Source organism: Myxocyprinus asiaticus, chromosome 13, assembly GCF_019703515.2.
Source record: "Myxocyprinus asiaticus isolate MX2 ecotype Aquarium Trade chromosome 13, UBuf_Myxa_2, whole genome shotgun sequence".
NCBI lineage: Eukaryota > Metazoa > Chordata > Actinopteri > Cypriniformes > Catostomidae > Myxocyprinus > Myxocyprinus asiaticus.
The window spans coordinates 29,221,089-29,247,784 of record NC_059356.1 but is presented as its reverse complement, the minus strand read 5'-3'; the positions used below and the strand labels follow the sequence as shown (position 1 = coordinate 29,247,784).

At 38.1% G+C, this 26,696-nt stretch overlaps 1 protein-coding gene across 1 annotated transcript in view; it reads right to left on the bottom strand.

The window, feature by feature from the left end:
• Window positions 1–26,312, bottom strand: part of LOC127450601 (mitogen-activated protein kinase kinase kinase 3-like) — a 37,880-nt gene extending 11,568 nt beyond the window's left edge. The window contains exons 1-9 of the mRNA XM_051714837.1: window positions 24,928–26,312; window positions 13,451–13,499; window positions 10,766–10,857; window positions 6,904–7,034; window positions 6,770–6,810; window positions 6,024–6,123; window positions 4,655–4,768; window positions 4,397–4,517; window positions 1,844–1,977 (exon numbers count right to left, since the gene is read on the bottom strand). Of these exons, the coding sequence (XP_051570797.1) occupies window positions 1,844–1,977; window positions 4,397–4,517; window positions 4,655–4,768; window positions 6,024–6,123; window positions 6,770–6,810; window positions 6,904–7,034; window positions 10,766–10,769 (645 nt within the window). The 5' untranslated portion in view covers window positions 10,770–10,857; window positions 13,451–13,499; window positions 24,928–26,312. The remainder of the gene's footprint in view (window positions 1–1,843; window positions 1,978–4,396; window positions 4,518–4,654; window positions 4,769–6,023; window positions 6,124–6,769; window positions 6,811–6,903; window positions 7,035–10,765; window positions 10,858–13,450; window positions 13,500–24,927) is intronic.
• Between the last annotated feature and the right edge of the window lie 384 nt (window positions 26,313–26,696).

Here is a 26,696-nt window from a genome sequence, read left to right as displayed (position 1 = left end):
ACGACAAGTGCTGTATGTGATGTTTCAATGGGAACCGCTTACTGTTCCAAACGAAACACTGATATCTATTCTAAACTTGTTTTCTGTGCTGCATATTTAAATCTATGCAGCCAATTTGGCACTTTTTTTTTAATGAATACTGGCTCAAAGGATAAGCAAGTCTGCAACATATATAACGCTTTAGGATAGTACAATAGTTGCGTAAGTTACCGTGTTACCAAATGACCATGGTTATGTTCATTAATTTCTGCTTAGTGGAGTTTGATGTTATGTAATATCCAGCACTTGTTGAACAACAGACAGTTGTCTGACATGGCATACAGATAAGTCATAGATACAGTGGCAAAATGTATGTGAACCCCTAAGCTAATAACATCATCAAAAACTAAGAGTCAGGAGTTGGCAAACCTGCCATCCAATTAATGAAACGAGATTGGAGTTGTGGGTTAGAGCTACTTTGACTTATAAAACGCACTCAGATATTTTGAGTTTGCTATTCACAAGCAGCATCTGCTGGCATGGACCATTCCTCAAAAAAAAAAAAAAAAAGAAATCTACGATAAAGAATTGTTGCTTCGCATAAAGCTGGAAAGTGTTACGTAGTTATCTCAAAGAGCTTCGATATTCATCTGTCCACAGTAAGACAAATTCTCTATAAATGGAGACAATTTAGTACTGTGGCTACACTCCCTAGAAGATGACTCGAAGACTATTCCGCAGAATGCTCAATGAGGTAAAAAAAATAACCCTAAAGTGACCGCTAAAGACTTAAAGGAATCATTGGAACTGGTTGATATCTCTGTTCATGAATTTACTATGCGGAAAACTTTAAACAGGCATGGTGTCAATGGCAGGACACCACGAAGGAAGCAGCTGCTTTCCAAAAAAAACATTTCTGCATGCCTGAAATTAGCCAAAGACCAACTTGACACTCCACAATGCTACTGGGAAAATGTTTTTGTGGACTGATGACACTAAGGTTGAATTGTTTGGGAAGAACACGCAGCACTACATATGGCGTAAAAATGGCACTGCATACCAACATGAAAACATGCTTACGGTGAAGTACAGTGGAGGGAGCATCATGATTTGGGGCTGCTTTGCTGCTTCGGGGGCCTGCAACGCTTGCCAACAGAGGGAAAAATGAATTCCCAAGTTTATAAAGATTCCTACAGGATAATGTCAGGATGGCTGTGTGCCAACTGAAGCTCAGTAGAAGATGGGTGATGCAGCAGGACAATGACCCTAAACATCGAAGTAAATCCACTACAGAATGGCTTAAAAAAAAAAATCCATCTTTTGGAGTGGCCCAGTCAGAGGCCAGACCTTAATCTAATAGAGATGCTGTGGAAAGACCCCAAGAGAGCCATTCACACCAGACATCCTAAGAATATGGCAGTTGAAGCAGTTCTGTAAGGAAGAATGGTCCAAAATTCCTTCTGAACATTGTGCAGGTCTAATCCGCATCTACCAGAAACACTTGGTTGAGGTAATTGCTGCCAAAGGAGAATCGATCCGTTATTAAATCCAAGGGTTCACTTACATTTTCCACAGCACTGTGAATGTTTAATGGGATGTGTTCAATAAAGACATGAATGTTTATAATTGTTAGTGTGTTGTTAGCTTAAGCACATTGTGTTTGTCTATACTTGTGACTTTTTACAACCAATTCATGCAGAAAATCAGCTAATTCCAAAGGGTTCACATACTTTTTCTTGCCACTGTGTATTATATTATATAATATAATAATTCTACAATGTATAGTTACACATTAACACCAAAGGACCAAATGTGTTGTAGTTTTTAAAGCAACCTTGGATTTCTTTATGCATGTGTCACTCACACACTGGTCGCTGGTTTCAGGTATGAACTCCCCCTCACTATTGATGCTGGTGTAGGATCCCTGACGTGCGATTCGCTGTTGACGCTCAGGAACATAACCAGGCGGTGGAGAACTTCGCCCAGTATTTTGAGAGCCTATTTAGGGGCAAGCCAATGGACAGGAGGAGCATTGAAAAATGACAAAGGAAAATTGAAAAATGACAATGGAGAAAAGCAACTACATTCACTGACACAGCACAGTATTGGGGGGCCCAAACCTAATGCGGGGCAAGATATCTGGTATGCCACCGTATGTAGGCAAGTATTTTGGAGTTTGTATAGCTATATCAATTACACTGCAATACACTTGACGAATAAAAGATGATTATTTTAGTCCACTAATGGAAAACTAGGCCACTAATAATCATTAATGGCCCTGTCGAATAAAACATCTAGCTATTTAAATGAATTGTGAGTCTATTTCAGCTTTGTCCTGCCCATAAGGTCACACTAAAAGAACATTAGACTGATGCACTCATACAGGTTGCATGATGTTGTTGGATAGTAGATCATGTATAACCTCAAAGAAAAAAAAAAAAAAAAACTCTCCAAATGCTTTAATGAGAAATAATAAAGTCCCAAAATACTATGCAATGTGATATGCTGTGACAAGGCCAGTATCTAAAAGCAGAACAACTGAAATCATGAGACAGAAGCAAAGCATAAACAAACGTCTTTTTCCTTCGGTCACAGAGCCTCTAAGAACTCACATTTTTCTCCAGACGCCCTCACATGCTGTAACAACCTCCCCTCCCCCTAAAACACACACTATCTCTACAACAGGCCAATGGCCCACCATGCTAATAGTGTCTTGCAATCTGATTGGCTGGGAGCCAGCGAGCCATTGTGGAGCAGCCAGTGATGGTGGACAGGAAAAGGAAGAGGACCCACTGCTCACAGAGGAAGTCAAAGAAACAACAGAGAGGGAGAGAAAGAGAATGAAAGAGAAAAAGACCAGGCAAAGAAGACTGATAAGAAAGGCAGTGTTTTTTGATGTTCAGCAGTGAAAGAAGCTGCTGCCTACAAAAGCCTGTTTTACACTGCTTGCCGAAGCAGGACAGAAGCAGAGCGTATTTTTTTCGGCGTCCATGTTAACAAATAAGTGTATTTACATCCAAAACAGGAGTAGGGTGTCAATGCAAGGCAGAAGCAGGGCAGAAGCAGCAGCGTAGCGCGAGTTTCAGATTTTAGGCTATTTTTGCTACAGTGCACTGTTGATGGACATCATGAAGATGAGCTGACACGAAAAAGTAGATATTGCACAGATTAAGCATATATTTGTAGTCTAGTGTGGGTGTTTGTTTTAATTACAGCTCGTAGAAAAACAAAATAAAATAACAAAAAATTTAAATTACACAAAAACAAAATGTATTTATTTTTTTATTATTTAGCTTAAGCAGACATACGGTTTTATCATTTAAAACTACAGTATATTACAAGTCATAGCCTTAAACTAAATAAAACTAGAGAGCAGGTCTCAAAGAGTTAACAGCAACACACACACAGCCGTAAACAAAACGTAAACAAATGTATGCGACACCACCATGTGAGGTCGGTAAATTCAAAACTTGTTTTGAAAGACAATTGTAACGTAGTGTCGATTCATCCTTACAAAAGTTGAGGGTAACAGAGCAAAGCAAAAAGTTTGGGATGCTGTCACCTGGCTATTGGTGAAGAAGGTGAGTTAATATATTCTTTGAAGTGCATCCCTTTTTTGAGGAAACTACAACACTTAAAAGTTTTGGCTGCTGTTTGAACAAAGACATATCACTATTCAAGGGCTGTGCATAATTACTTATTTCTGACAATATTATTACGCCAAATCAAGTGATCAAACCGTCCTGTGCTCATCATCCTCCCCCTCCTCATTATTCTGAATGATGATGTTTGAAATGTGCAGTGCTCATTGTGTTGGCTGTCACTATATGAAATAATTCTCAAGACTGTATTAGATTACACCAGCATCATGTAAATAAGATCACGTTTGTAATATTTATCAATAGCTCACTCCTGATAACCATTTTATAACTTGATTTTCTGTATAGAGCACAACAGTTTCTGCAGCAGAAACGCTGCTGGTGTAAAAGCATACGTGTTATTTGTTGAAAAATTGTCACGACACACTGCTTCGGTTCAGCTCATGCATTGCTTCAGCGTGCGATGTGAAACAGGCTTAAGCTGGCATCCTAACTGTCATTGAACCTGATAAGAGTGTGCAACACAAATAACATTCCTTATGGGAGATTCGATTTACAAGTGATGTCAATAGAGTTTGACGTCATCATGTTGCTAAGCTAATGGCGCGATACTCATAAATAAGCATAAAAATATATGACACATAAAAATTGGGCAAAATAATACATTTGAATTCCCGTTACCTTTTTTTAGATGCTTCTCAGTACAAATGAAATGTACATATATTCATAATTGACTTTTCTTTCACTCTGTGCATCTTGGATTCAAGTTTTCACTCAGCTCATCGCAATGGGATCGAACAGGGTGTTTGTGTACTCACTGGTAGAGTGGTGGCGTCCTCTTGGTTCTGAGGACTGGTAGGCAGTGCTGACATCACCGGTGGACTGAGAGGTTTTCATGCGGACCTGCTTACACACTGTGTGATGAGATGGAGAAGAGGCCTGCACGCGCGCACACACACACACACACACAAGTATGTTAATCAATAATTCTTGCTCTGCACAAAATAAATGTGATTCTGACTTCTCATATTTAACTGTTATATTATGAAATACAATATTAAACTGTGTTGTCTCACATTGCTTTTTTCCTGTGTCAGCAGCAAAATCTTGATGCTCTTCATGTTTGAGCTGCGGTCCAGCAGATCAATGGCTTTATCCAAGTCATCCTGACTACGCAGGGGGATAGACAGCTGTGTGCAAATTCATAAACATGCAGAACTGCACTTAATGCATTTGAGTTGATTCACTGCTAAACCCTGCATTAAATATGCACTCAGTAGTCTCTAAAGTTTCACACAAAGAAATTAATAGTACTTTTGAAAAATATGGTTAAAAGGAATACAGTGTTAACCTCAGTCACCATTCACTTTCATTGCATGTCAATCCATTCACTGAAAGGGAATAGTGACTGAGGCTAACAATAATAATAAAAATCTTCTTTTGTGTTCCACGGAAGTAAAACAGTCATATGAGTTTAGAACAATTTGAGGGTGAGTAAATGAAGACATAATAAAAAAATCTGGGTGAATTATATTAACTTAAGTAATATCAGTGGGCAAAAAAAAAAAAAAAAGAAAAGCTGTCTCTTTGAGTCACCTCATGGTGTATACCATTTTAAGATCAATTTATATAGCTAACATCTCTGTTATTGGAAACTATTACTCAGAATAAAGAAACCAAAAATGTGCTTTATGGTTAGAAAAAAAAAAAAAGACTTTGATTTTGCAGCATCAACACTGACAGATGTCAGTATAATGACCAAGATCATAATCATGTCGGCCAGCACAAAATAAACCAAAAATGACTGAGTGCTCCCTTTCAGGTGTATACTTAATGAAGAGAACAACAATCATTAAAATTATGTGAGAAACCATGAACTTTCTAAACCATTCAAGAAATAGGGCTAAAAAAGTGGACATTAATGTCTTAAAGGGATAGTTCACCCAAAAATGTAAATGATGAGAGTATTTTCTCACCCTCATGCCATCCCAGATGTATATATCTTTCTTTCTCTGCTGAACACAAATTAGAGATCAATATTTAAGTCCTTTTTTATACTATTAATCTCCTTTTACATCCTTTTTTTGTTTTTGTCGATTAGCGTTCTTCATGCATGTTGCCACCTACTGGGCAGGGAGGAGAAATTGTTGTAAAAAAGGACTTAAAAATGAATCTGTTTCTCCCCCACACTTATCATATTGCTTCTGAAGACATGGATTTAACAACTGGATTCGTATGGATTACATTTATGCTCCCTTTATGTGCATTTTGGAGCTTCAAAATTTTGGTCACCATTCACTTGCATTGTGAGGACCTACAGAGCTGAAATATTCTTTTAAAAATCTTTGTTTGTGTTCAGCAGAAAATATATTTTTGGTAAGGGTACAGCAATCACCAGATGAGAGAACTGAGCATGGCTAAGTGAATCTGAATGTGAATCGATACCTCATTATTCATATAATGCAAGTCCAACTGCTGACCAAAGAATGTTTTGACTTTCTGCTGGATTTCCTCAAACTGCACAGGCCGCCCAAACATCAGAATCCTACACAAACATACAAAAACATACACACATGCCACATAAACAGACGGAGGACATTAAACAGGAAGCTGACATTTCTTTAGATGTGTAATCTGAGTCTGCAATTTCAGACACACACACACACACACACACATACACACATGGATCTGCAGAGCTAACAGATTCCTGAGAGCACACCTAGCATAGTTGTGGTCTCTCCTGGCAACCACACACAAACCACAGTCCTTTCCCTTTTTCACTGTGATATCAGTCTTAGAACTGAGAGAGAGCGCCACAGATGTGTATATCTGTGCATGTGTATGAGAGATTCCTTCTGGTTATCTCTGTGTATCAAATGTCCTTGTATACATGTTGGTTTATGTCTGTTTGTACTGCTATTTGAGCATTACTATTATTTTATTTTTAACACTCCACAATTGTGCAGAAGTGACACTGACTTTTGAGCTTCCTCTAGATAAGCATCTGTGCAATATGCTTTGGTGCAATTTTAATTTCATTACTTCTGGTGCTGGCCTTTACAAATGCTCTTGATGCAATACTATGCATTACACATGTACAATATCATATATGTATGCTTTCATATATGTCTATCACATACAGTATATACAAACAGCCCAGTAAAAAACAAACCAAAAAAACTGAGATTTACCTTCTTTCACCGCAAAACTCAAATTTAATCCTGACATCATCCTGGAGAAAGAAACAGAGCAGTGAGGTCACCATGGGGTCACAGGGTAGTGACATGGTGTCTGTATCTCATGTACATATATATGTGTGCATTACCATTCTGTTGGATGAGCTTGCAGTGCTGACAGGTTTTGGTTTTGCTGTGTCGTAAGTTGACGTGGGCTGGCGCCTAGTCATCTGCAGGGCCACCAGATCCTTCATAATTGAATGGAGAGCCTGTCTTTCATCTGAAGAGGGAAAACGATGAAGTGACAAAGGCGTAAGTGAAAAACAGCCTTTATGAATGGATGGTTCCCGCTCTAAAATCTTATTGTATGAGCCATGTTTGAAGTCATTTTAAAATACACTGCCTGGCTAAAAAAAAAAGTTGCATACTCTAATATTTTGTTGGACCGCCTTTAGCTTTGATTACGGTGCGTGTTCGTTTAGACAACCTTATGCAACGTCACAATATTTATTTCCATCCAGAGTTGCATTAATTTTTGGCTTAAATCTTGTATTGATAACGGGAGGTCGAACCACTCTGTAAAGTCTTCTCCAGCACATCCCAAAGACTTTCAATGAAGTTCAGGACTCTGTGGTGGCCAATTCATATGTGAAAATGATTCCTCATGCTCCCTGACCACTCTTTCACAATTTGAGTCCGATGAATCTTGACATTGTCGTCCTGGAATATGCCCATGCCGTCAGGGAAGATAAAATCCATTAATGGGATAACCTGGTCATCCAGTACATTCAGGTAGTCAGCTGACTTCATTTTATTGCCACATAACGTTGCTGAGCCTAGATCTGACCAATTGAAACAACCCCAGATCATGATGGGTGCATCGCTTCATGTGCTTTCCTTCTTACCCTGACGTGCCCATCGCTTTGGAATAGGGTAAATCTGGACTCATCAGACCACATGACCTTTTTCCATTGCACCACAGTCCAATCTTTATGCTCCCTAGCAAATTTAAGTTGTTTTTTCCAATTAGTCCCTCTAACAAGTGGCTTTCTTGTGGCCACACAGCAGCTTAGTCCCAATCCTGTAAGTTCAAGATGCATTGTGTGTGTGGAAATGATCTTTCACTATTAAACATAGCCGTGAGTTCTACTGTCGATTGTTTACAATGTGACTTCAAGCGTTTTAGTGATCTCTGATCATGATCATTCAAGATATTTTTCCAACCACATTTCTTCCGCGAAGCTGAAGGTTCACCATCCTTCCAGGTTTTAATAATGCGTTAAACAGTTCTGCCCCAATTCCAGTGATTTCAGCGAGCAATCTCCTTAGTTGTTTTCTTTGCTTGATGCAGGCCAATAAGTTGCCTCTTCTGAAACACAGTAACATCTTTTTCCACGACCACAGGATACGTATTCCGACATGGTTGTTTAAGAAATGAGAAGCTACACACTGCATCAGTTAGGGTTAAAATAATTGTTGCCAGCTGAAACATATTAACCACTGCAATAATGATCCAATCATAGGCTCTTAAGTATCTGCTTATTTAAATCCAAATGGCGACTTTTTTTTTTTTTGTGGCCAGGCAGTGTAGTTGATATATATATAAATGTATTAAAGGTGCTATTACAACTGTCAACCATAAACAACCTACAGTTTGGCTAATGTACTGTATTTGGCAGAAGAATTTTATATTGTGATAATTAGTATCACAAACTGTACTTATTAATTGCACACTGGTGCCTTTTATCATATTGCTGTTGCTCACGTTTTATAAAAAGTTCTTTATTGCCATGTGCACAGACTAACAGATTGCACTGAATAACAGGCAACATTGTAATGTGGCCACTCATCCCCCTCAGTGATTTTACCATGTTTAAATCCCCCTAACCTCGGTCAATCATTGTAATGCATGCGTCTTGAGTGGCTTATTGTTTTATTTTAAACAGAGATTGTTGCAAAGACTATAATCTTGCTATAATTACAGGACAGGTGCAACTGAACTGAAACGATGTTCTGCTGTCTGTTTGAATAAACACACTCAAAAGGCAGACAGCTAGACCTGCAGCAATACCGTGGAGCCTGTGAGAGGGAGATGACCATGTTTTTGTGATCTCTGTTCTCATGTTTGATGCGAGAACGAGCCGTGTCTTGGCTAAGCTTGCTCACAGAGGGAAAATATTTGCAGTGTGTAGTTTGGACAGACTTCACACACCTCCAGAGATAGACAGAGAGTAAAAACAGAGAAGCCTCGTCTAGCCACTAATACTGGGAACCTGAGTTAGAACATGACACAGACCAACCCAAGCAATGGACTGCACCACTCAACTTTGTCTGTGTGTTGGTGTGCGTTCATGTGACTAGTAAGAGCATGAGCCGTCTGTCTCCATGTTTCCCGCTCTCTCTGAAAACATCTCTCAACACCCTTTTAATTACAGCTCAATGCCAGCTTGTCTACCTTTCCCCTACAATCTCTTACTCATCTGTATTTCATCTTGCATCATTTTTAACATTTAACTAATTTTTTTTAGTAACGTAACTGTAGCTCGGCTGTTTTCAAAAAAGTGTAGCTTTTTAAATAAGCTACTTTTTCCAAAACGTAGCGGTCACGTGGCAAAACTCAACATCGTTGTTTTTATGTCACACTCTGTCTAGTGCTCGGCTTTATAAATAACAGAGCTAAAGCCAATAATCAAATATGCTCTCCTAAACTGTCCTTTATATCATGTGAAGCACTGGAAAGTCTGATTCAACCTATGAATCGGGTTGTTCAGACAATTCATTAAAATTAATCGAGTCCCAGTACAGAAGACCCTCTGTGGCATTTCTCACTTTACAGTAAAATATTTAGTTAAATACTGAGGTTTTTCAGGCATATTATAGTTTTTGTAATATTATTTAGTTGTATGTAAATGTATTAGGGCTGTTAATTTAACGCATTCATTTGGTGTGACTAATTAATTATATTAAAAATAATGCATTAAAATGTTTTTACAATTAATCATGCTCCCTGACCCATACGTAAATTCCAAAAAAAAAAAAAAAATAAGTATTTTCCTAACATAGGACCAATTCAAGCTTGAAGTACATGTGTTTTTATCAGCCACATCAGTTGGGGGCAGTTGAGCGTACCTCAACAAACCTCACAAGCCACAGAATGAGAGCCAATCACAATTCTACGTTTGGTACACTTCTTTTTGTTGCATTTTCGGTGTTAACTTACTATTCGCACGTGACATGCTCCAAAAACATCTAGCTCATATGGAAAGCAAGAACGTGTCCTGTGAGAGCAGGCCAGATTGACGAATTCAATGCAAAATGGATTACTGTCGACTGTAGGCTTATTCAGTGATATGGGAATAAATCAAACAGTATATTAACTCCTTTATATTGTCTAATCAATGCTTTACTCGTCTGCCACAATAATGCAATATATTTCAATCTGAATATCTCCATTTTTATTATACTTAACATAGGCCCTACATATATTTATTTGCATTATGTATCATTTGTATTGAATTACCTTTATTTGAGGGTCTCAGAAAATATTTATTTATGCAAATAATTCAAATAATTAATCAGCACATGTAATTAATTTGATTAAATATTTTTAATGGTTGACAGCCCTAAAATGTATATGTTCATGTGTAATGCTGCTAACCTAAAGTAAGTAATTCATTAAAACATTTCTTCATGCTAGAAAAATGCAACTCATAAATGTTATCATCAGATAGTTGTTTAAAAAAAAATATTGCCCCCTTAAGTTGCTTCAATGTGGTTAGATATTTTTTGAGCAACTTGTAGTGAAGCTACTAGCAAACTTTTTCTGTAATTTACTTACTTCAAAGTATGAGTAGCTTGCAGCTTAGAAAGCCACATTTTCAAAAGTAGCTTCGCTAACACTTAACTATAGGCTTCACCTGTGTTGTACACTCTTGTATAAGGTGAGTGCACTCTTTAAACCATGATTTGCTCTTATGCTTAAGGTATATGGTAAAAAACATGGAGACTTACTCATTTTGGCGGTGTGAATGTGTGTGCTCTAGTTCTGAGTTCAGGTTTAGAGGTCCTCACACACACTGTCCTCTAGTTTCACCCATCAATGGCTTAAAAGTAGAAGAATATTCAGGTTAAACAGAGGGTCCTGATAAAATCAGTAAGAATACATGATTGTGATTTACTTTCATCCAGATACTTCCCTTAGCAAATGTAATCTGAACCAACAAACAGTAACATCATGGGCAATACTACAGCCAACAACAGCAACATAGACAATTACACATTATATTTCCATCCTTAGAAAAAACTAAACAAAAAAAATCAGGGGCTTTTCATTTACAAGCATGATTTAATGAAATACTGATTGCCACCTATTCTGGTTTTGACCCAGTAAAATTTAATGTTGCAAATAAACCCAACTAAAATGCAGGGGAAAACTGCATGTGGAATGTTTTACATGTGTAACAGGATGGTGAAAATGTGTGCTGTGCATGTGAGATGTGTGCCGTGAGACGTCTGGCTTGAAGAGCGGCTGTAACCTGATTCCTGCTGACATGAGGAACCTGGCACAAACCTTTTAGGCAAAGGGAAAAAATTTGAGGGGAATATTTAACATTTAAAAAGAGCCAATTTCAGCTCCAAAAGGCATAATGTATAAAAGTCCCTCTCAACAATGCCACAAAAACGCTATCAAAGCAATAGTTTTATACTTTACACAACTTATTGCCCATGCAAACAGGTGGCTTACATTAAACCATTTAAGTTAAAAGAAATACAAAAGTGCACTGTATTATGCATTGGATATATTGTTTTTAACCAAGGTTTTGATTTTTCAAGGCTGAACCCTGTCATACAGTGAGTCAAATGATATTCAGGGATCTACGCTTAAATTTTTTAGGAGCACAATGAAAAACATTTAGGAGCACAGTCAAACATTTAGGAGCACAGTTGTAGTCCAGTTTTTTAGAGACGGTAATGTTAATGTGCCTCAACATAACATGCACAAAAAGACATAAGAAGTCTGAGCTCATCAATTATGACAAAATTCAGAAACATAGTGGGAGTCATGACAAAGGAGTTTAAATTCTTATAAACCAAATTTTATATTTTCAGTTAATTTGACAGGCTGTCTGCAAAAAACAACAGCAGCTCATGTTAACCTGTTTCAGCTTGTGAACATACAGTAAATGTACAAAAACACAATGTTCAGTCTTTGAAGTGTGGTCCTCTTAAATGTATTTAAAAACTCTAAATTGACATCTGCACTGCTGAACACAATTAATGTTTCTGTCACACAATATACAACAATCAGATGCTGCATATTTCAGTTGGCTAGGCTTTGTAAACTTTTCACTTTTAAAGTAAAATTTGATGCTTTTCATTTTATTCAAGCTGACTAAAACGGCCCACACAACTTTTTCACGCTCGCTCGGTTGAAAGGATGAAAAGCAGCCAATCGCAGTGTGAAACATAACTATTGCGCAGTGTTGATGCATTTAGGAGTTGTACGTTTTATTCCGATTGTACTATACAACACTTCATCAGCTTCAATCTAGGGTCGGGAATCTTTAGGCACCTCACTGATTCTGGGAGTCACGATCCGATTTCAAAACGATTCCTGATACATCAAAATGTTTTCTTATTTACTATTCTGCTGTGCAAATGCAAAAGACAGTAACTTCAAATTTTCAGTTCTTAGACTGTAAATTGCCTGTGATAGATTTATTCTATCACAGATTTAGTCTATCCGAGGCCTTTTGATTTTTCTTATTTTAACTATAACTACAGGTTTGTGCTCCAGGTTGATTACAGTGAGAGTGCTGATGTCAGTTTCACCTTTCCTCAACACAGGTGATAAAGCGGCACAAATAGCGGGATTATTATTTAACAAATCTATTAAGCATCTCGTATGCACTATTCCATCTGTTTAACATTTATCTAATGAGCCGTCAGGTGTGCGCACTCTTCTCGATGAGCGAGAGACCGGCAATGAACAACAGCAAATTAAAGAACGCAAGAGTAAAAGACATTGGGAAGAAGCAGACAAAAAAATGATTAGAAAATAAAAACATCACCCACGTCTCCCGAATCGCTGTCTCATCATTATTCTCAGGTGTTTTTTTGCTTGTAAAAATTAGTGCAATAATGGGCGCAAGCTCGTATTTCATGTTCTTTGTTGACATGTAATCACGAAATCAACTCTCCTCTTTCCATGTGCGTGAGTTTGTGAATTAATTCGTGAAAGCAGTTTCATTAGGAGACGAATGGTGTGTGGTTGATACACCCAGTCTGCGATAAGTTTTGTAGGATGCGCTCGGCTTTAGGATATGTGCGTGTTTCGAACATCTGTCTCTGGCATGCGCATAAGCGCCACTGCGCTGCCAAGTTCTCAGAATTTATTAATCGGAGAATCAATTTTTTCTCCCACCCCACTTCAATCGGGTCACTCGCGTGCCAATATATATATATATATATATATATATATATATATATATATATATATATATATATATATATATATATAAAATTTTTATTTATTTAAAAAAAAAAAAAAGAGTCACAGTCATTTTCAGCCCTGAATATGTCCTGTAAAATGTAAAACAAGTCTTTTTTTTCTCAGACATAATCAATCCCAATCAGTCTGCAGAAATGTGTTATGTGCCATTTTATGAAGAAAAAAAAAGTTATGGCAAAACTCACCTTGTCCTTGTGACTTTCTGATGTTCTTCTAAGATGTTATCTGCTTTTCCTAGAAGAGGAAAAAAACTGCTTCACCACAAATGTGTCCAACTGATAGTTTCACATAATATGTTACATATTTCTCTAATGAAATCTATTTAAGCAAAGCTAACCTCTATGTTATGCATGGAATTTACAGTGCTAGAATTCATCTACTGGGAAGTCACAGAGCATTTTGATGTTGTGCTCAATTTTGAATAAAAATGTTCAACCTTATTTCAACACTTAAACTATAGTATATTCTACAATTGCAAACAACTTTGATTAACAACATGAGCGCATGTTAATTCAGCGTTTACATACAGTATACTAAACTATGGAATGCAGAAAATGCATTATCAAGCATCCATTCGTAAAAGTGCCAATGACAAATATAAGACTCATCATCTTTCATTCAAAACTTTTCTAAATCAGTTTCACATCCTGAATAATGCAGACCAGGTGAGCAGTTAATGTAGCCCAATAATTGAACAAGATTGTGCTGGAATTAAGTTTTCTATGTTTGTTTCTTTCAGCATATCTTCACCTTTAAAAGCAGAGCTCTGAGATAGGACTGCATCATTTCTAATGACATTACCTGCAAGTGCTTCACTGCTGGGCTTCATTAGACCTGCAAAACTTTTTTTTAAATATAAAATTACAGTGGAACAGAGGACAAACTAGACATTGCTGAGAATGGTGCATCCTTCCAAACTTATGGCAAGCGTTGAAATTATTAACCAAAAGGATGAGGTAATAAGTGTGTGCGCATGCGGGTGTTTGTTTCAGTGCTTCCAGTCATGTAGTTCCAAATGAACCGTGAGCAATTACTGAGGTCAGACATCATTCATTTGCACTCATTCAGCCAAACATCCCGAGTGGCACACAGGTGGCCTGACTGACTGCACATGAATGCACTCAATATGCACTGAGGGTTGCTGGCCTCATCTGAAGCCTTGCTATATAAATCCAAGTTTCGTTTAAACAGACCTTCACCAGAATGCTCCACAGAGGGTTTGGTGAGAAAGTGTACATTTTTACCCTTCATATGTACAGGTCTCAATGGATAGCCTTTATGCTGGGATATATGCTCTGACATATACCAGACCTTTGAAAGTCCCACCATCTGGAAGTCCCACAGTTTGTAAAACACTGACCCAATTACATACCTGAATTTTGGTCCCCCTTCCATCATTAGCGGTCTTTTAAGCCTAATCTTTTAAATCGATTTATATATGAAGTGTAATTTCAGTGCCACTAGCACCACCAAACGGAATTGTATTCGTATTCATACAGCTTTCCTAGAACATTCCCCCAGTTTAATATGTTCACAGAGGAAATCGATATGCTGCTTCTGAATGTTTATGTATCCTGAAGTCAACACTATTCCGCTGAATTACTGACAAGCACTATTCCCTTTCAAACAAACATGCTCACCTTTCCCTATGGCGCTGCTGATGAGGAAATTCTGAGACCTGGGTTCTGGTGCCATGGAAACCAGGAAGTAATCACATTCGCAAACAATGGTGAGCGTGATTGAGAGGTTACATTTTCGCTATGAATTAAATTTTTACTAGACTGATGGTAAGCTTTAGAGTTGGAGTTTGGGTTAGGGAGTAGGGTTAATAAAATATGCATTCCTGTTGATTGTATTACATAATTTAAAACTAAAAATAGGCTACAACTCGCTTTTGACACCAACCTGTAGACATTTGACCTCAACAACCCTTCCAGTTTCAAACAATAGGGGCAGTGGTTCAAATTTCAGTAAGCACAGACCAATTTCAGCACCAAAACTTTCGACCTCCTGTTGCCAAATTCATAGTGTTATCAGTCTGTCTTAAATCAAACAAACCGATTGACTCAACCCAAACTAATGCCATTGGTTGATTGAGTCAATGTTGCTGTGTCGGGCAGTCAGAATGCTCAAACAAACAGAGCAATGATTTATAATGCCACTGAGAATCTGTTTACATTTTTTGATGTACCATCAGTATGGGAAGTGTTAAAAAAGCAATTTCAAAGGCTCTGGGACTCCAAAGAACAACAGTGAGAGCCATTATCTCCAAATGGAGAAAACTTGGCACAGTAGTGAACTTTCCCAGAAGTGGCCGACCTTCCAAAATTCCTCCAAGAGCACAGCAACGACTCATCCAGGAAGTCACAAAAAAGCCAAGGACAACGTCCAAGGAACTGCAGGCCTCTCTCATATCAATAAAGATCACTGTTCATGACTCCACTATCAGAAAGACACTGGCCAAAAATGCCATCCATGGAAGAGTGGCGAGGTGAAAACCACTGCTAACCTAGAAGAACATTAAGGCTCGTCCGAATTTTGCTAAAACACACCTTGATGATCCTCAAAGCTTTTGGGAGAATGTTATGTGGATTGATGAGTCAAAAGTGGAACTGTTTGGAAGACAGGGGTCCCGTTACATCTGGTGTAAATCAAACAGAATTCCACAAAAAGAACATCATACCTACGGTCAAGCATGGTGGTGGTAGTGTGATGGTGTGGGGATGCTTTGCTGATTCAGGGCCAGGGCGAATCAGCAATTCTGCTCTCTACTAGTAAATCCTAAAGGAGAATGTCCGCTCATCAGTCCTTGATTTGAAGCTCTGAATTATGCAGCAAGACAATGATCCGAATTCCACCCCTGAATGGCTCAAAAGAAGCTAAATTGAAGTTTTGGAGTGGCCTAATCAAAGTCCTGACTTGAACCCGATTAAGATGCTGTGGCAGGACCTTAAACGGGCAGTTCATGCTTGAAAACCCTCAAATGTGGCTGAACTAAAGCAGTTCTGCAAAGAAGAGTGGGCCAAAATTCCACCACAGCAATGTGAAAGACTGATCTCCAGTTATCTGAAGCGTTTGGTTGCAGTTGTTGCTGCTAAATGTGGCACAACCAGCTATTAAGTTTAAGGGGGCAGTTAGTTTTTCACATGGGTGATACAGGTGTTGGATAACTTTTTTGCTTTAATATATATATATATATATATTTATATATATGTTTGAAAAATTTATTTTGCGTTTACTCAGGTTGCCTATGTTTCGTGTTATATCTCGTTTGAAGATCTAAAACAATTTAGTATGAAAAATACACAAAAACAGAAGAAATCGAAAAAATAGAAGTAAACTCCCAAGGTTAAGTTTCAGGTGGGTGAAAAACTAAAGTACATAAATTTCCAAAATCTAACAAACCAGTTACACCTATGTTAGACCAGTTATCTGTGACATAGGTCCCTACCAGTCTTAATTCTGCCTTATTTTCCATTTCTCCTGTTCTTAATTACCTTCTGGTAAGAATGTGTGGAATTTGGATCCTGGCCTGCTTTGTTTTGCTTGTATCCCTTTTCCAGCACTCACCAGATTCTCAACAAATTTCTCTCCTGCCCCCAACCTCCTCTCGCCTGATTTTCAGCTGTTTAGTCTGTGGCTGATTTTCCCAGCCATGCCGTTGGCTCTGATGCTGTTGGCTTTTGCACACAGAAGGCCTTACAGCACAAATCCGTTCTAGGGTTCCCAATGCTCTGGAGTGGCTTGACTAAAAAACATTTCCTAAAGCTCTGGGATTGGGATGGTGGGATCAAATCAACAGTTGCTCTAGACAGTATCACAAGGTTATGAACTGGCCCAAAGCATGTTGCATCATCCACAAACAGATCTGATACCATCTAAGTAAGTTGTGGTCCATGCAGCATTTTTTTGTAAAAGTTGTGATGCAAGGACTTTGACACTGGAGATGTGTGAGGGATTTTCTCACCACATAGAGTAAATGGCAGATTCACAGGACTATAAAATATAACTGAAAGAAAAACAGAAATAACTCCTTTGCTGACAGTCTGTTCTGTACTTACAACATTGCCTCCTCATATCTCCTGTAAAAAATGGGTGTATCAACCACACACCATTCGTCTCCTAATGAATGGTCTGTTCATCTATAGTTCTTCCTAATGTAAACTACAGGCACAGAACATGTCACAGCCAATAGGAAAAGGTGAATTCACTACTGAATTCACCCAACAGATAAGAAATTAAATACAGGGTAAATTCAGGTAAATATGGCTACTTTTGATATAGAGATGGCTGTCACAAAGTGGCCCAATTTGCCTGCATTCACTCTGTATATACACATACAGTTAATACCCAAGGTTAATTACGTAGGAAGTTAACATGGACTGTTCACTACTAGCTAAAAACAACTGTCCATAACAAAACATTAAGACTAAGTTTCTTAGTAGTTTAGGTACAGTTATAGGCCATCTGTGGTCTCCCACAAGTAGGCAGTTAAAAGAATATTTCAGGTTCAATACAAGTTAAGCTCAGTTAGGAGACTCAAATATGTCTCAACATATGTGCAACACCATCCTGACAAACTTCTACAGGTGTGTGGTGGGGAGCATTCTGACCTGTAACATCACTGTGTGGTTTGGAAGCTGCTCTGCTGCCCTACATAGGGTGGTGAAGACTGATCAGAACATCACCAGGTCCAGTCTTCCCTCCGTGATGGACATCCACACACTACAGTGCTTAAGGAGAGCAACAAACATTGTGAAGGGCAGCTCTCATCCCTCCACTGGACTGTTCTGCCCATTACATCTAAAAGAAGGCTCAGGAGCATCTGAGCACGGACCACAAGACTGAGAAACAGTTTCTTCCCCCAGGTGATCAGGCTATTGAACTGCACTGCCTTAAGCCCCCCCCACACACTCACAAACACACTGGGAATCATCTGCTACCTTTATATATACTGTATATATTAGTGCCTGACCGATATATCGGTCGGCCAATATTATCCTTTCACCGATATATCGGTATCGGTGTTTATGTTTACCGATATGCGCAGATATGAAAAAAAAAAAACATTCAGAACATATAATGCAGAAAATAATGCTTTAGAATTGGTGTAATAACATAGTTTGTCCAGCTCTCCGACTCCATTGTTTACAGAGCTGACTCTGAACTGAAGGTGGCACTGCAGACAGGGCAGAGTTAAGTGATGCGGAGTTGAGTGGTGTCTTTTCGGTAAGCTGCTAACTAGTTTGTGAAATACATACTGGAAAGTTAATAAACAATGACCCCATCATTTTCCCTTTTCAATATAACTACTATAACATTAACCCTGTCCCTGACAACCATGTCACTCATGTCTGTTTGCCAGCTATATTTTGTCAGTGCAGTCAGTAATGTAGCAGATTGAAAGGTAAACATCAGAGCATCTTTTTGCAGCTCAGCAGACAACGGTGCGGTGGTGGATTGTGTCTGTTGAGTGTTGATTTCACACTGTTACCTAGTTGGTGAGACGCAATGCTCGTCCATCTTTTACTCTCCGTGACAACGAACTTATAGCTAACTAGCTAACCACGTAGCTACTTTCATTGCTTGTCAGCTGAGTGGAAGCTTGTGTAAACATGTATTCACCAAACTGTTTTCTTCAGGATTCACAGTTTAGGGGACACTAATATCTTTTATTGATAGTGTGCAAACTTATATTCCAGTTAGGGACATCTTATCTATAATAGAGCTTTCCTTGCATGCTGAACAATAGTCCCTAAGTGTTTTATATTGCTCTACAGCTGTTATGAAACCTATGTTCTTTTTTGTGAAGAAAAAAAAATTATAATAAAGAATAAGTGTTTCAAAAGTTACACTACCGTTCAAAAGTTTAGGGTCACTTACTCATTCTTTATTGTTTTTTATTTTTTTCACATTTTAGAATAATAGTGAAGTCATCACAACTACGGAATAATAGAAATGGAAATATGGGAATTATGTTGTGACTAAAAATCCAAAATAAATCAAAACTATGTTATATTTTACCATCTTCAAAGTGGCCACACTTTGCCTAGATTTTGCAGAAATGTACTCAACATTTTCTCAACCAACTTCTTGAGGTATCACCCTGGGATACTTTTTAAACAGTATTGAAGGAGTTCCCATCTATGTTGGGCACTTATTGGCTGCTTTTCTTAATTATTCGGTCCAAGTCATCCATTTCAACAACTTTTTTTTTTTCCCTCTTTTTTTTTAAATACAATTTTAGTTATGTAATTAAATAAATTAATATGTTGGCACAATTATATTTTTGTCAACAAAACTAATTTCAAACATTTAAGCATACGCTTTCAGATCAAAAGATTTTTAAGATCATGAGAAACATTTCAGGCAAGTGACCCCAAACGTTTGAACAGTAGTGTGTGTGTACACACACACACACACACACACACACACACACAATACTGTCCAAAAGTTTTAGGCACTTGTGAAAAATGTTGCATAGTAAGGATATCTTCAAATATAATGCCATAAATAGTTTTCATTTATCAATTAACATCATACAAGGTGCAGTAAACATAAAAAAGCTAAATCAATATTTGATGTGACCACCTTTGCCTTTAAAACAGCCAAAATTCTCCTAGGTACACCTGGACACAGTTTTTCTTGGTTGTTGGCAGATAGGATGTTCCAAGCTTCTTGGAGAATTCACCACAGTTCTTCTATCTATTTAGTCTGTCTCAATTGCTTCTGTCTCTTCATGTAATCCCAGACTGACTCGATGTTCAGTGGGGGGCTCTGTGCAGGCAATGCCATCTCTTGCAGAGCTCCCTGTTCTTCTGTTCTAATCTTTACTATTTGCAAAAGTAATGTTTGGGAGTCTAAAATATATTTTTCCTATTGAGACACTAAAGCTGCAGATATAAATAACCATCTAAAGACAAATGTTTTTGTGAAACATCTTAAGTGCCTAAAACTTTTGCACAGTACTGTGTGTATATTATATACACATACACACACACACACACACACACACACACACATATACACACATACATACAACAGTTAGTACCGGTCCTTGAATCTGATTGGACGAGAGACGTTCCATGAGCACTGATGGTCTCACACCATCAACACTCGGGACACTTCACTGTGTGTATATCACTCCGCTTGTGTTCGTGCCGTTCTATACTAAAGAGTAAGAGCAGTGCATATGTGTTAAGAGCTACTGTGTCTCTTTTTACATCTATTTTTTATTTTATTTTTTTACATTATGTATGTTAGCCAGCAGGTGGTGGCAAAAGATCATTTTTGTGTGTAATATGAGCCAGTTGGTGACGTGAAGTGAATCCGCGTCAGCCACTGTTTACATACAACAGCGCTCCATGATTGCTCGTTTTACTACTACACTACTAAAGATAGGAAATAGCTTTAAATGGCTTTAAACTAACAACTTCAGCATTACGGCTCATCACAGCTGAGAGACACAACAGACTGATTGATTACAGAACTCATGGCGCTTACCTCTTACTGGAGTTTCCACATTGGAGAAGAGGTGCTGTTTAAAATGGCGGAGAACATTGCGGTTTCTATAGTGAATGACTCTTGCGCACCGGCTACCATGAAATAGAGAGGAATACCCCACTTGAACAGCTATTTTACCACTGAGAAAGCTGATCTTCAGAAAGCTGACAGCATCTCTGCTTGGGTGTGGCAACAGGTGATTGCACATGCTCCGTCTCTCTCACTCTCTCTCACACACACACACACACACACACACATCCATCCTTGTTTATCTAATAGCTTGTTAGAAACAGCACAAGCCGTGATACTATTTCTGAAGTGACATTTTTTAATTACTAACGAAGGCTTGGACGCATCATTTGGTTTGAACCAGCAACGGCGCGTAAGATAGTAGTTCCATGCACAAATGCGTTTTTATGACCGTACTCAGTTTTTCCTAATTTTTTAAAATGTACTTGTTCATTGAACTGTTGTATATCAGCAATATCACACTTGCAATCGTGCTGTTAGGCCCTAAATCAGCACTGCTGTGATTTGGCCGCAGGCCGAGTGCCGTAGGTAATCACAGCATTGCTGATGTAGGGCCATATCGCACTCCTTTATTTTGTTTTTTGCTTATCTACCCCCCTACGTACATATGTTCCTCTTGGTTTGTTAAAATTCATTTGTACATATTTATATATCCTTGTCTGTCCTTTTGCACTAAGAGTAACTGCTGCCTGTCTTGCACATATTAAGCCTACCTCACTGCAATACTTGCAGACTAGACATAACTTGCACTACAGTAACTATCTAGAGTAATAACTGCCTCACACAACTTAGTATGGGTGCCTGCACACACCGGAATTTTTCTGCATTAATTATTTAATGTTTTTTGTTGTATTCAGTATGTGTACTTATTTATCATGCACAGTGTTGTTTCATATTGTTGATTCTTATACTCTGTTGTATTCAGTATTGTACTAATTCATGTGTTTACCTGTGATAGTCTTTTAAGACATGTTACATGTTAAATGTTGAGCACTGTGGTCTCAGGAGACACTTTGTTTCGTTTCATCCCCTGTATGCAGGAGGAAATTACAATAAAAACTACTTGACTTAACAGAATTTGAGGCATATTGTTGATCACCACAAAAAATTACTTCAACTCATCCCTCCTTTTCTTTAAAGGTGCACTCAGTATTTTTTTCCCCATTAGAAAAAGTTTTATTTTTTAAACACTTGTATAAAATCATGAGTATTCGCATGAGCTGAGGATGCATAACAGTCATAACAGTAACCTTATAAAAGCTGTTTCATTCTACATGGAGAGAGTCCCCTCATGGAGGCTACAAAGTTAAGATCACATAACCAGCCAAATACTACTCGCTTAATCCCAGTTAACACCCTGTTATTGGGCATGCACTCATGTATTAAATTAATCGTGGCTGACTGTGAATAGTGAATTACTACAGTGAATCATACTTGAATTATGCTGCATCCATGCACCTAGTAGGGATGTGCAAAACTACCAATTTTCATTATCGACAAGTCGGTTGGTTGTTTAAACGACTGCTGACTAGCCAGTGTTAAGGATAATGTATAATTAGGCTCCGTTATGTTCACGTGACCCCAATCATACATGTTTTAGAGGGATATGGATGCTAAGCGCAGCACTTCAACATGGTAACTAATGGATATTCTACAAAAATATAGGCCAAATAACTAACATCTTGTTGCACAAAACTATCAAAACAAGAGAAGAAATAAGAAAGGCTCCAATACAGAGAGGCACAAAACCATGTGCATCCTGAAGGTAGGAATGATGCTCTTCAATGTACCCTGAGCACTTGGGAGTCTCAGGTTCATCCTCACTGCACATTCAAAAGCGCAGAACTGCAAGATAATATTGCGGGTACACATGTAGTTCATGACATCAAGCAGTTTAAACCTTTTTTACTGCAACTATTCATTCAAACAGTGTCAGACAGTATCAGCAAATGACTTTAATCTCCAAAGCAACTCACAAATATAGGAACATTACACACTGCAGAGCATTTAATGTCTGACAGTGATCTTCTTGTAATGTAAGCAGTGCTTTGATGGCTGAAACAGCAAGAATTAAAGATTAAATTTCTTGCAGAAATTTTACTGTGCTGACTATTATTCACTTTTGAGCACAAGTTATAATCATGCAAAAATGCTCTCCAAGTTGCATCTCAATTAATTAATTTATTATTATTAATTGCATCTCCCATTAAAACCACCACTGCTAAAAATATTAATGTTAGTCATCAACCCCACTAATCGACTAGTCAGTAGTTGGACTAGTCGATTAATCAATCACCGTGGCACATCCAAATGTTTAAAGGCAGAAATGTAAATCTTAGAATTTTATAAAAACACTAAATCTTGTGTATTATCTGTAGGACTGGGAGAAAAAGAAACGATTCTCCGATGCATCACGATTTCTCCAACGATTCTGAATTGATTCTCAAACATCGATTCAAAGTTTAATTTAAACCACGGCAGCACAGTGGCGCTTACTGTATGTGCGTATTGAGTGTATATTGACAAAAAAAAATTGGAAGACAAAGATGCATCGAGAATCATTTTGCAATCAAATAATTACCCTTTGAATCATAAACAAATCAAATTGTGAGGTCAGTGAAGAGCACCTATAATTAGTTGAGCGGTAAAGCTCTTTAAATCATTGTTTACCAGATCACAGGGTTTACAGCGTTACATAGCCTGGCAACAAAGTTGCAAAACTGGCTATAACTTCACACAGAAAAGGTAAGCAAGCGATTTTATCACACTAAAACCATATTAACATGCATGTAGTTTTGTCTTGTGGCTATACTTCTTAAACAATGAGTATTTTAATGTTAACGAATTGGCCTCATTCACTTCCATTGTAAGAGCCTCACTGGAACCCAGATTGATTTTTTTATTTTTTAAAAGGGAGGAGTCAAAAACAAATTTTTGTGATATTATGCCACAAATGCTGTCGATTGAGTTTAACTTGCACTGAACCCGGAATATACTTTGAAGCACTTCAGAATTTTTTGTAAGGAATATTCCGGGTTCAGTGCAAGTTAAACTCCGACAACATTTGTGGCATAATATTATCACAAAAATTGTTTTTGACTCGTCCATCCTTTTCTTTAAAAAAAGCAAAAATCTGGGTTACAGTGAGGCACTTACAATGGAAGTGAATGAGGCCAATTTTTGGAAGGTTTAAACAGAAATGTGAAGCGTATTTTATAAAAACAATTGCATTAATTCTTCTGTTAAAACTCATGTATTATTTGAGCTGTAAAGTTGTTGAAATTGTCATTTTAGGGTTTGTCGTCATTACATCGTCATGGTAACTAAGTTGTAAAATTAACTTTTCACTGAAAAGATTAGTAAGTGATTTTATCACACTAAAATCATGTTTACACACAATGTTTATGTCTTGTGGCTATATTTTTGAAAAAGTGAGTATTTTAACATAAGAAAATTGGCCACATTCACTTCCATTGTAAGTGCCTCACTGTAACCTCCATTGTAACTTAATCTTCAGTCTAACTTCATTTGTATGGTAATCAACATTATCCCACAAGTGCTGCTGATAGCTCAACTATTAAACCCCGAACATTCATTTAACTGTGGAACTGATATATGACTTTAATTCACTGTTATATTACCAAACAACATTGTCTTTTCAACTAAATTAGATGTGATAAAATGTTTCCATAGTTCTCGGTTACTGAGATCAGATTCAGCACATTTCAGAAAACCCCCAGTGAGAACCCAAGCCAAATAATGCGTATTGTTTTCGATGCACAGATTTCCAGTACTGGTGAATCACATGAATGCTATGACTGCAGTGAACACCTGCCATTAATCATACAGATGCCAACAAAAACAGACACAAATTATATAAAGGGCAAGAGAACTCTGTTTCCGGAAACAGTGTCAAAGGTCATGGCAGGTTCACTGAGACCAGTCATACAAGAAACTAAACAGCCATACCAAAACCTGTTCCAAAGTTGAGGACAACTTGAAATTTCAAATAATGGCCTGCATTTCATATTTGAACATAATTATTCAAATTGTAAAAACTAAGGTTTTCGTGTAGTGTACATTGAGCTGAAGTGAGGATACCCCATGAACCCTCAGTTAAAATGCTCACCTGAGCTTTGGGTGAAGAACAGGTGACCTTCCACCTGCAGGTGAGGGGGTCTTCTCCACTCACTTTCTGACCCTTCTCTTGGAGCTCGGGGTATAATGTCTGGAGAAACCTTATTCGCAGTTAAATCAATATGTCTGTCCACAGATGTCCAGTCTCTCCACCTGAGGGCCAAGTGGACAGGCCGCTGCCATTGCTAAAGCGCTTCCAGGTGCGCGGACCCCTCAGGGTCTCCCATATCACCCATGACTTTCCACAGCAGGGATAAATCTTATTCCTCAAAGCAGCGAGGAGAACAGCAGGCGTAAAGTGACAGTCTAGTGACTATAACTGAAATATTGACATTTCATGAAGCGATAAAGCACTAATCAAATCGCACATTGCTAACTTGGACAAATACACACATCTGAATAATAAACTTAAGATCCAATGGTTAAGAATGTCTTATAATAACACTACCCTGGCGCTGATGAAAGAGTTGCTTTCACAAAATCCATTTGTAATCGCAGACTGGAGGAAAAGGACGAAGCGATTTCCGTAATTTTGATGGCTTCTTTTCCTGCTAGGTTTGCAGATTTTTTTTTTCCTCCGTCGATGTGCCTGGTCAGTTCACGGTACACGAACTTATTACTTTTCTAGCGAAATGCGCCTCGATTACTTTCCGCACGAAATCATTAATCCAACACCTGCGCGTGATAACTTTGTATAACCGCATGAAAAAGAAAACGAGCCCTCAGCTCGATGCTCGGACAATCTCCGCATTATTTTGCCACAAATGTTTATGAAGGAAGGCATGTGACAGTGAAAGCAGCCTTCGTGTATCCACTTTACCAAACTAAATCGAAAAACGCATCAGAAGATTACTACACAGAAATCCCAGAGTCGATAATCTGGACAAAAGAAATGGTGCGCGTGCTTAAACTTCGCGAACAAATTCTCCTTTCCGTTGATGTCTGCGACTTGCATGACAATTTATAACTCGGCGAAAGGGCGAAAAAAATCCTCCCCGATGGCCGTTGAAGTTATCTGGGTGATATTCAGCGGGAGATGAGATTCTTTAGGCGACATTAGTCCACGCATTCTCGTGACGATGACGATGATGATGATAATCAGCAGATGCTAGGATGAATCTTAAGCGCAGTGAGTTTCCTGACAGCGAAAAAGCAGTTCGTTCACCGGAACCCATGAGCTCGCTTCCTTCAAACCCAGCCAAAAGTTCGTCATGTCAATGCACGTGCAAGGATAAAATTTGTCTCACGATGTTTTTTATAGACTTCGGTGACCAAATTTTCATTGCATCCCATAATTTCCATTACACGTTCAAGATGACAACTGGGTAGGTACATAGACGTTGTGTACGCTCGGGGGCGCGCTGTTCCTCTCTTTAGTCCATGCTTGGTGACGCGCACAGCTTCACTGCCGCGCGCAGGATGTAGTACACACACATTTATGACGTAGGAGTCAAAAATGATTTTTCATAGCTGAGGATACTCGTAGTGAGACTTTTACGAAGGATGTCTACGTAAATAATGTTGCACGCGTTATATATATATATATATATATATATATAACGCGTGCAACATTATATATATATACAGCTCTTCTCTTAATGTTGCCTTGTCAAAAAAGAAAACAAAAATGTACAGCAATTACTACAAAATAAAATCAACTTTCTTTCTATGATTTGTTCTTGCATTTGTGGTTGGGACCAATATTTACATGCAATATCAAAAATTGCATAATTGAACAAATAGTTAACTATACAGTTCATC